This window comes from Zalophus californianus, chromosome 13, assembly GCF_009762305.2.
Source record: "Zalophus californianus isolate mZalCal1 chromosome 13, mZalCal1.pri.v2, whole genome shotgun sequence".
Lineage (NCBI taxonomy): Eukaryota > Metazoa > Chordata > Mammalia > Carnivora > Otariidae > Zalophus > Zalophus californianus.
In genome coordinates, this window is record NC_045607.1 from 62,961,417 (window position 1) to 62,973,358 (window position 11,942).

Genomic DNA, 11,942 nt, shown 5'->3' on the forward strand with positions numbered 1-11,942 from the left:
TGCCATCCCTTCATTGTATCAACCCTTATTTTGTACATATATAAGTCTTTCTTCCTTTAAAATTTGAGCAGGCACTTTCTTCTAACAGACCAAAATATGCCCCAAATCTAGTGTGTAGAACTGATTTATGCACTAGCCTGATCATATTTGATCACATTCTGTGTTTTTTTTTGTTTTGTTCTGTTTTTGTTTGTTTTTATCTTTTTCTTTTTCCTTTTTTTTTCCTCTTCTTTCTTTCCCTTTCTTGTCCCCTGGTTTCAGGTCTTTTCTGATTTGTATAGTGTATATTTGCTGGAGACATTGTTAACCTGCTAGCATTTTGTTCTCTCATTCATCTGTTCTCCTCTGGACAAAATGACAAGATGAAAAAAATCACCTCAGCAAAAAAACAAGGTCCCGTCTGCCAGGGACCTACTCAATACTGACATTAGTATGATGTCAGACCTAGAGTTCACAATCATGACTTTAAAGATACTACCTGGGCTTGAAAAAAGTGTGGAAGTTATTAGAGGAACACTTTCTGGAGAAATAAAAGAACTAAAATCTAACCAAGTCGAAATCAAAAACACTATTAATGAGGTTCAATAAAAAATGGGAGCACTAACTGCTAGGATAAATGAGGCAGAAGAGAGAATCAGCAATATAGAAGACCAAATGATGGAAAATAAAGAGGCTGAGCAAAAGAGAGATAAACAACTACAGGATCACGAGGGCAGAATTCAAGAGATAAGCAATATGATAAGATGAAACAACATTAGAATAATTGGGATCCCAGAAGAAGAAGAAAGAGAGAGGGGGGCAGAAGGTATATTGGAGCAAATAATAGCACAGAACTTCCCTAATGTGAGGAAGGAAACAGGCATCAAAATCCAGGAGGCACAGAGAACCCCCCTCAAAATCAATAAAAATAGGTCAACACCCCGACATCTAATAGTAAAACTTACGTGTCTCAGAGACAAAGAGAATATTCTGAAAGCAGCTCGGGAGAAGAGATATGTAACCTACAATGGTAGAAACATTAGATTGGCAACAGACCTATCCAAGAGACCTGGCAGTCCAGAAAGGACAGGCATGATATCTTTAGAGCACTAAACGAGAAAAATATGCAGCCAAGAATACTATATCCAGCTAGGCTGTCATTGAAAATTGAAGAAGAGATAAAAAGCTTCCAGGACAAACAAAAACTAAAGGAATTTGCAAACACAAAACCATCCCTACAAGAAATATTGAAAGAGGTGCTCTAAGCAAAAAGAGAGCGTAAGAGCAGCATAGACCAGAAAGGAACAGAGACAATATACAGTAACAGTCACCTTACAGGCAATACAATGGCACTAAATTCATACCTTTCAATAGTTACCCTGAATGGAAATGGGCTCAATGCCCCAATCAAAAGACACAGGCTATCAGATTGGATTAAAAAACAAGACCCATCAATATGCTGTCTGCAAGAGACTCATTTTAGACCCAAAGACACCCCCAGATTGAAAGTGAGGGGGTGGAAAACCATTTACCATGCTAATGGACACCAAAAGAAAGCTGGGGTGGCAATCCTTATATCAAACAAATTAGATTTTAAACCAAAGACTGTAATAAGAGATGAAGAAGGACACTCTATCCTACTTAAAGGGTCTATCCAACAAGAAGATCTCACAATTGTAAATATCTATGCCCCGAACATGAGAGCATCCAATTATATAAGGCAATTAATAACAAAAGCAAAGAAACACATTGACAACAATACAATAATAGTGGGGGACTTTAACACCCCTCTGACTGAAATGGACAGATCACCTAAGCAAAAGATCAAAAAGGAAATAAAGACTTTAAATGAAAAACTGGACCAAATGGACTTTACAGACATATTCAGAACATTCCATCCCAAAGCAACGGAATACACATTCTTTTCTAGTGCCCATGGAACATTCTCCAGAATTGATCACATCCTAGGTCACAAATCAGGTCTCAACCGGTACCAAAAGATGGGATTATTTCCTGCATATTTTCAGACTGCAATGCTTTGAAACTAGAACTCAATCACAATAGGAAAGTTGGAAAGAACTCAAATACATGGAGGCTAAAGAGCATCCTACTGAAGAATGATTGGGTCAACCAGGAAATTAAAGAAGAATTTACAAAATTCATGGAAACCAATGAAAATGAAAACACAACTGAACAAAATCTTTGGGATACAGCAAAGGCAGTCCTGAGAGGAAAGTATATAGCAATACAAGCCTTTCTCAAGAAACAAGAAAGGTCTCAAATACACAACCTAACCCTACACCTAAAGGAGCTGGAGAAAGAACAGCAAATAACACCTAAACCCAGCAGGAGAAGAGAAATAATAAAGATCAGAGTAGCAATCAATGAAATAGAAACCAAAAGAACAGTAGAACAGATCAACGAAACTAGGAGATGGTTCTTGGAAAGAATTAAAAAGATTGATAAACCCCTGGCCAGACTTACCAAAAAGAAAAGAGAAATGACCCAAATCAACAAAATCATGAATGAAAGAGGAGAGATCACAACCAACACCAAAGAAATACAAACAATTATAAGAACATATTATGAGCAACTCTATGCCAGCAAATTAGATAACCTGGAAGAAATGGGTGCATTCCTAGAGATGTATCAACTACCAAAATTGAACCAGGAAGAAACAGAAAACATGAACAGACCTATAACCACTAAGGAAATTGAAGCAGTCATCAAAAATCTCCAACAAACAAAAGCCCAGGGCCAGATGGCTTCCCAGGGGAATTCTATCAGACATTTAAAGAAGAATTAATACCTATTCTCCTGAAACTGTTCCAAAAAATAGAAATGGAAGGAAAACTTCCAAACTCATTTTATGAGGCCACCATTACCTTGATCCCAAAACCAGACACAGACCCCATCAAAAAGGAGAATTAAGACCAATATCCTTGATGAACATGGATGCAAAAATTCTCACCAAAATAGTAGCCAATAGGATACAACAGTACATTAAAAGGATTATTCACCATGACGAAATGGGATTTATCCCTGGGGTGCAAGGTTGGTTCAACATCCGCAAATCAATGAACGTGATACAATACATTAACAAAAGAAAAAGAAGAATCATAGGATCCTCTCAATAGATGCAGAAAAAGCATTTGACTAAGTACAGCATCCTTTCTTGATCAAAACTCTTCAGAGTATAGGGATAGAGGCTACCTACCTCAATATCATAAAAGCCATCTATGAAAAACCCACAGCAAATATCATTCTCAATGGGGAAAAGCTGAGAGCTTTTCCCCTAAGGTCAGGAATGCGGCAGGGATGTCCACTCTCACCACTGCTATTCAACATAGTATTAGAAGTCCTAGCCACAGCAATCAGACAACAAAAAGAAATCAAAGGCATCCAAATCGGCAGAGAGGAAGTCAAACTCTCACTCTTTGCAGATGATATGATACTGTATGTGGAAAACCCAAAAGACTCCACCCCAAAACTGCTAGAACTCATACAGGAATTCAGTAAAGTGGCAGGATATAAAATCAATGCAATTGATCAGTGGCATTCCTATACACCAAGAACAAGACAGAAGAGAGACAAATCAAGGAGTCGATCCCATTTATAATTGCACCCAAAACCATAAGATACCTAAGAATAAATTTAACCAAAGAGGCAAGGGATCTGTACTGAGAAAACTATAAAATACTCATGAAAGCAATTGAAGAAGACACAAAGAAATGGAAAAATGTTCCATGGTCATGGATTGGAAGAACAAACATTGTGAAAATGTCAATGCTACCTAGAGCAATCTACACATTCAATGCAATCCCCATCAAAATACCATCCACCTTTTTCAAAGAAATGGCACAAATAATCCTAAAATTTGTATGGAACCAGAAGTGACCCCGAATAGCCAGAGGAATACTGAAAAAGAAATGCAAAGCTGGCAGCATCACAATTCCGGACTTCCAGCTCTATTACAAAGCTGTCATCATCAAGACAGTATGGTACTGGCACAAAAATAGACACATAGATCAATGGAACAGAATCGAGAACCCAGAAATGGACCCTCAACTCTGTGGTCAACTCATCTTTGACAAAGCAGGAAAGAATGTCCAATGGAAAAAAGACAGTCTCTTCAACAAATGGTGTTGGGAAAATTGGACAGCCACATGCAGAAGAATGAAACTGGACCATTTCCTTACACCACACACAAAAACAGACTCCAAATGGTTGAATGACCTAAACGTGAGACAGGAGTCCATCAAAATCCTAAAGGAGAACACAGGCAGCAACCTCTTTGACCTCAACCGCAGCAACTTCTTCCTAGAAACATTGCCAAAGGCAAGGGAAGCAAGGGCAAAAATGAACTATTGGGATTTCATCAAGATAAAAAGCTTTTGCACAGCAAAAGAAACAGTCCACAAAACCAAAAGACAACCGACAGAATGGGAGAAAATATTTGCAAATGACATATCAGATAAAGGGCTAGTATCCAAAACCTATAAAGAACTTATCAAACTCAACACCCAAAGAACAAATAATCCAATCAAGAAATGGGCAGAAGACATGAACAGACATTTTTCCAAAGAAGACATCCAAATGGCCAACAGACACATGAAAAAGTGCTCAACATCGCTCAGCCTCAGGGAAATCCAAATGAAAACTTCAATGAGATACCACCTCACACCCATCAGAATGGCTAAAATTAACAAGTCAGGAAATGACAGATGTTGGCGGGGATGCGGAGAAAGGGGAACCCTCCTACACTGTTGGTGGGAATGCAAGCTGGTGCAACCCCTCTGGGAAACAGTATGGAGGTTCCTCAAACAGTTTAAAATAGAGCTACCATAAGATCCAGCAATTGAACTACTGGGTATTTACCACAAAGATACAAATGTAGGGATCCGAAGGGGTAGGTGCACCCCAATGTTTATAGCAGCAATGTCCACAATAGCCAAACTGTGGAAAGAGCCAAGATGTCCATCAACAGATGAATGGTTAAAGAAGAAGTGGTATATATACACAATGGAATATTATGCAGCCATCAAAAGGAATGAGATCTTGCCATTTGCAACGACGTGGATGGAACTGGAGGGTGTTACGCTGAGTGAAATAATCAGAGAAAGACATGTATCATATGACCTCACTGATATGAGGAATTCTTAATCTCAGGAAACAAACTGAGGGTTGCTGGAGTGGTGGGGGGTGGGAGGGATTGGGTGGCCGGGTGATAGACATTGGGGAGAGTATGTGCTATGGTGAGCGCTGTGAATTGTACAAGACTGATGAATCACGGATCTGTACTTCTGAAACAAATAATGCAATATATGTTAAGAAAAAAAAAAGAAGAAGGTAGCAGGAGGGGAAGAATGAAGGGGAGTAAGTCAGAGGGGGAGACGGACCATTAGAGACAATGGACTCTGAAAAACAAACTGAGGGTTCTAGAGGGGAGGGGGTGCAGGGATGGGTTATTCTGGTGATGGGTATTAAAGAGGGCACATTCTGCATGGAGCACTGGGTGTCATGCACAAATAATGAATCATGGAACACTACATTAAAAACTAATGATGTAATGTATGATGATTAACATAACAATAAAAATTATTTTAAAAAAAGTAGGAGGAACTTGTCAACATGTTGTTGATAACCTCTTGGATCCAAGATTCTATGTCTGAAATATGTGATATTGATTCCTTCATTAATTCAATAAGTGTTTCTTGAGCATCTATCCTAGGCCAGGCATGGGAATACAATGATGAATATAAAGAGATCTGTTCTTTACTGCTCTTAGGGAGTTGAAGATTTATTGGGGGAAAACTGTTACTGCATTTGCTTGAATTACTAAATAAATAGAACATATTCTGGGTTTGGCCCATGATGTCAGTCTGAGATTTTCCCTAACACTGGGCTTTGCCTGTTGGTCTCTATGTTATGTGCGCTGCAAGTTTGTCTTTAGTTCTTCAGCACAGGAAAACCATTTTGGTTGGTGAATACTACAAAGTAGGAAACAAACATGTAAAACAGTTGAACATCTTGTTTTAATTCAAGCAAAACTTTGTGTTTAGAAATCTGTGGAGGGTTGAGATACATAAGTGACTTTAGAGTTTACCAAGTGCTTTTGCATTTATTGTGGGTTTTGGTTTTGCTTATAGGAAAACTGAAGGAATAGGCAGGCATTCAAAAATCAACAAAACAGGATCACTTTCTTAGATTGGAGGGACTACCTTTAGGCAGTGACATGTTATAATATATACCCAAGCAAATAAAAGTCCTATCCCCCTGCTGAAAATGAAAAAGACACAAACTTCTACCTCAGGCAATGTGACTGGAGGAGTGAAAGTAGCTGCCGGGTCCTGGCATTTTGAAAAAGGAAAAGGAATCCCTCCCCGATGCCCTCCTCCCCAAATCCCCTCAGGGCTCAAGTTCTGTTTCCTTTTCAGTTGGGATTAGTTTTAAAAGAGGACAGACTCAAAGTCAAAGAAACCAGTGATGCATAAAGTCAGGTACACTCAGAGGCATAGGGCCAGCATTACAGGGAATGAGCATTCTGTTTTAAATGTTGCAGTGTTGCTCAAGACAGGGGTTTATCTTTCTTGAATTTGGCTGTGCTGTTTTCCCTCCAGCCCCTCAGCTGGGGATGGTAACAAACTAGGAACTGCTGCAGAACAGAGAAGCATTTTTTTTCCCTTTTAGTGGGCATGCTATTGTAGTAGGCACATGCTGCCACAACAGAAAGATTAAGAAGCACAGGGCAAAGTTGCAATTTCAGCTTGAGTCCAAAGTAACAATCTCCTAAATTGAAGCTAAAGTTATTTTGCTTAGTTAGGAGCTTAAAAAAAATTAAGATTTTAAAGGCTATAGTATTATTTAACAGTTAGTCTACCAATACTTTCCTCTCCCTTCTGGGGGTCTCAGAGAAAAAGTGTTCTTAATCATCTTTTTAAAAGCAAAATTGTAGGCCTGGTAGAGCTTCAAGATTCCTTCTGAGATTTAGGGAAGGAAGGAAATGGGGAGAGGATAAAATTAAAGATTATTTCATACCTTTTTTCCAGTTCTAAAAAGAAAGCTACTTTGGCATTCTGATAGACTAGTTTTTCTGAAAAAGTTTGGGCGTGGGCCTAAGATCTCTCTGAAGCCATTGTCCTGTCCATTTAAATGCAACTCCAGAAGGCTAGTGTAGTGATACGTTTCATCTACTAACTTTAGTGTAAAATAACAGTACAAAATGTTGGGTTCTCTATCTCAACAGCAGCAAATACCTATGTACAAATTGGAATTATTTTTCTCAAAACTGGCCTCTGTCCATTTTCTGAATTAACTTTACCATTGTGGTTTAGTTGCTTGTTTTTGATAGGCAGAGTCACAATTGTGATGGGAAAGGGAGTTCTTGCACTGGTTAGGTGGCCAGGCAAGGTAACCAATCGGTTCATTCTGGCTCCAGAACAGGCAGCAGGTCATGCCCACTGCCTGCAACCAGATCATCTTTACTCCTCGGAACTGGATCAACTCCACTCCACTGAACTGGATCATTCCCACTCCTGGAAAGTGGGAGTGGATCATCCCTACTCCCTGAAGCCAGGAGCGAATCATCTCCGCTCCCAGCTGAAGAAGGAAGGCAGTCACTGCCAAACTCTCTGCCACCCGCAACTCTGGACTTGATTGCCCCCATTAGACCTTCAAAAGATCTGAATGTGGCTGACTTCATGTCTCCAAGCTTCCTGCAAATGACAGAGCCCATGGTGGACAGGGCAGATGAAGTATTTTGTTTCATGTAAACATTGTAAACTTGAACATCGTGCCAGCTCTTGGACAGATTCTGCCTTAGCCCCACCAGGGCTATGAGGCCCAGCTTCCTCTTGAGCTCCATACAACATCTTTCTTTGGCTGCCAGAGTATAGCGGTAGGGTTACAATTTCCTCTTCCAAATTAGGGAGCTCGGATTTGAGCTCCTTTCGTACAGCCTCTGTGAGATCCTCTGGTTCGGCATGTGTGTTTGCTGATATCTCTGTCATGGTGCCTGGCATGGACTGGGAAAGATCTTCATGAAGAGAGTCCAGGTCCAATTCTTGGTGGAGAGAGTCATACACATAGCCAGTGGAGAAATAATCTTGGCCAGCAGAGTTGAAATCTAAACCTGTGGGGTCCAACTCTTGGCTGGTGGAGTAGGACTCTAGGAAGAATGGATCCATACCTTAGCCGGCAGAACGGCCTCCTTGTAGGGTAGTTTCCTGTTCTGACGTTGCTCTGGCATGCGCAATGGATGCCTCCGCTCAATGGGTCCACTTCCGGGTGGAGGGTGGGGGGAGTGGGTGGGCAGAGGCAGGGGCAGGGGCAGGGCCTCGCGAAGGCGAGATTTCCCGGCCAAAGACAGCAGCGGAAGGAACCCTGGGCTCAGCTGTAACGACTCCCATGCTCCTGGTGGTGTTTCAATGTAACAATGAATGTGTGAGGTGAGTAGTATGCCAATTATTATCAGAGAGAGGTTTTTTTTTTTTCCCTTCTGCCGCAGTAGTGGGGTAGGTCCCAGCCTTCAAACAAAGTCTGACTTCCCTTACGGACCTCTTTGTGCCACACCAGGCATTGCCAAACTCTTGAAAATCAGTTGAACCCCTTGTACTAATTTATAAATTTATTAAAAAGCCCAATACAGAAAATAAATGAAAAATACCTAAAGGTGGGGGCAGGAAGTCTAGAACTCCTGGCCTTGTATCCTCTCCATTTTCCCTTTCCAGGTTACCAAAGGGCCGGAGAACTCCTAGAACTACTCAAAAAGTGGATTTGGAGGCTCCTCATAACTCTTCAGTCTAGGTAGTGAGGGACATGCATGCTCCCTTGGCATGAAGTATCAACTATGCCAGAGGCTTGGGATAGTGAAACTCAGTGAGCCTGACCATTCATAATTGTCTGTTACTTTTGGGAGGAGAAAGAAGGAGCACAAATAAATCTGTAATAGTTGTGGCAAATTTAAGCTTAATAAGAACAAAAACTATTGTTTTTTAAAAATTAATTTCAATTAATTAACATATAATGTATTATTAGTTTCAGAGGTAGAGGTCAGTGATTCATCAGTCTTATATAATACCCAGTGCTCATTACATCACATGCCCAACTTAATGTCCATCACCCAGTTACCACATCCTCTTACCCCTCCCCTCCAGCAACCCTCAGTTTGTTTTCTATGATAAAGAGACCCTTATGGTTTTTCTCCTTCTCTGCTATCATCTTATTTTATTTTTCCTCTCTTCCCCTATGATCCTCTGTTTTGTTTCTTAAATTCCACATATGAGTGATAGCATCTGATAATTGTCTTTCTCTGACTGACTTATTTCGCTTAGCATAATACCCTTTAGTTCCATCCACCTCGTTGCAAATGGCAAGATTTCATTTTTTTGGTGGCTGAGTAGTATTCCATTTTGTATATATATATATATATATATATATATATATATATATATATATATATATATATACCTACCACATCTGTCATCTGTCAATGGACACCTGGGCTCTTTCATAGTTTGGCTATTGTGGACATTGCTGCTATAAACATTGGGGTGCAGGTGCCCCTTCTTTTCACTATATCTGTATCTTTGGAGTAAATACCTAGTAGTGCAATTGCTAGGTCATAGGGTAGCTCTATTTTCAAATTTTTGAGGAATCTCCATACTGTTTTCCAGAGTGGCTGCACCAGCTTGCATTCCCACCAACAGTGTAGGAGGGTTCACCTTTCTCCGCATCCCTGCCAACATCTGTTGTTTCCTGACTTGTTAATTTTCGCCATTCTGACTGGTGTGAGGTGGTATCTCATTGTGGTTTTGATTTGTATTTCCCTGATGCTGAGCGATGTTGAGCACTTTTTCATATGTCTGTTGGCCATTTGGATGTCTTCTTTGAAGAAATGTCTGTTCACATCTTCTACCCATTTCTTGATTGTATTATTTGTTCCTTGGGCGTTGAGTTTGGTAAGTTCTTTATAGATTTTGGATATGAGCTCTTTATTTGATATGTCATTTGCAAATATCTTCTCCCATTCTGTCAGTTGTCTTTTGGTTTTGTTGAGTGTTTCCTTTGCTGTACAAAAACTTTTTATCTTGATGAAGTCCCAATAGTTTATTTTTGCCCTTGCTTCCCATGCCTTTGGCGATGTGTCTAGGAAGAAGCTGCTGTGGCTGAGGTCGAAAAGGTTGCTGCCTGTGTTCTCCTCTAGGATTTTGATGGATTTCTGTCTCACATTTCTGTCTTTCATTGATTTTGAGTCTATTTCTGTGTGTGGTGTAAGAAAATGGTCCAGTTTCATTCTTCTGCATGTGGCTGTCCAATTTTCCCAGCACCACTTGTTGAAGAGACTGTCTTTTTTCCACTGGACATTCTTTCCTGTTTGTTGAAGATTACTTGACCATAGTGTTGAAGATCCATTTCTGGGTTCTCTATTCTGTTCCATTGATCTGTGTGTCTGTTTTTGTGCCAGTACCATACTGTCTTGATGATTACAGCTTTGTAATAGAGCTTGAAGTCCGGGATTGTGATGACAATGTTTTCAACATTCCTCTGGCTATTCAGGGTCTTTATGGTTCCATACAAATTTTAGGATTGTTTGTTCCAGCTTGGTGAAAAATGTCAATGGTATTTTGATAGGGATTGCATTGAATGTGTAGATTGATCTGGGTAGCATAGACATTTTAAAAATATTTATTCTTCCAATCCATGAACATGGAATGTTTTTCCATCTTTTTGCATCTTCCTCCAGTTCTTTCATAAATGTTCTTTAGTTTTTAGAGTGCACATACTTTACATCTTTGGTTAGGTTTATTCCTAAGCATCTTATGGGTTTTGGTGCAGTTGTAAATGGGATCAACTCTTTAATTTCTCTTTCTTCTGTCTCATTGTTAGTGTATAAAAATGCAACTACCTTCTGTGCATTGATTTTATATCCTACTACTTTGCTGAATTCCTGTATGAATTCTAGCAATTTTTTCGTGGAGTCTTTTGGGTGTTCAACATAGAGTATCATGTTATCTGTGAAGAGTGAGAGTTTGACTTCTTCTTTGCCGATTCAAGCAAAGACTACTTAATTGTGAGAATTTAGGAGAGAAGGAATAAGACATATGCAAATGGACAGTGTATGGGTTTTCAATATTGTAGTTGCATTTTTTTTTCCAAGCAGCCACTTATATTTCTGAACGCATGTCCGCCCACATACATGGTTATCAGATGTGGGAGATGGTCTGCAAAGTAAAGTAGTAGTTGGATAGTGTCTGTCAGGTTATAAAACCACAATATCCCTTATTTCTGCTCAGAGCTTATAATTCATACAGTGGAAAAATCCGGGCTTCAATCCAGTGAGGGGAGGTGGTCACATATCACTTAGCCCATTGTTAGACTGCCCATTCCCAGGGAATAGCCTTGAGTAAGTTTTAGATTCTAGTGATTTAGTTGGAGATTCTGGTAGTTATTGCAAGCATGATCTTGTGGAACATGATGTGATCTTTAGCAAATTCAGCAATTTGCCATATGTATGCCTTATGTAGTTACAATGAAATATCTAGCCGGGCATCCAAACTAATTTTAAGCCTCCCTTTGGGTTTATAGTAAATAATCCTTTCACATAACTCAGTAGTGTTTATTATGTCTTGCTCTGAAGTGTGTGCTTCCCTAGATTAAAAAATGAGGATTGTTCTTGTTGGAAACATGAAAGCTGATGAGGGTTTGGCTATGGGTATAAAGGCCCAAAAAGGGCAGCAAGGACTGCCTAAAAGTGTTTTGTTCCACAGGGTGGACTTTTCCTCTAATGCCTGCAGAAACACTAGTGGTTTCAGGAATGGCTCTCTGAACCAGAAGTCTTTCAAAACTGAATATGAAAGTTAAAGAACACCCTGAATTAAGCTAAATAACACGGAACAAACACTGTCCATTCAAAGTTAAGTTTCCAAATGACCAGATTTGAATTTGCATTTGATTATCCTTCT

At 39.7% G+C, this 11,942-nt stretch overlaps 1 protein-coding gene across 1 annotated transcript; it reads right to left on the reverse strand.

Moving 5' to 3' along the window:
* Positions 1-7,402: 7,402 nt before the first annotated feature.
* Positions 7,403-8,165, reverse strand: TPD52L3 (TPD52 like 3). Its single transcript, XM_027614650.1, is given in 2 exon segments — positions 7,403-7,876; positions 7,878-8,165. Coding segments are annotated over 2 exon segments (762 nt in total).
* Between the last annotated feature and the right edge of the window lie 3,777 nt (positions 8,166-11,942).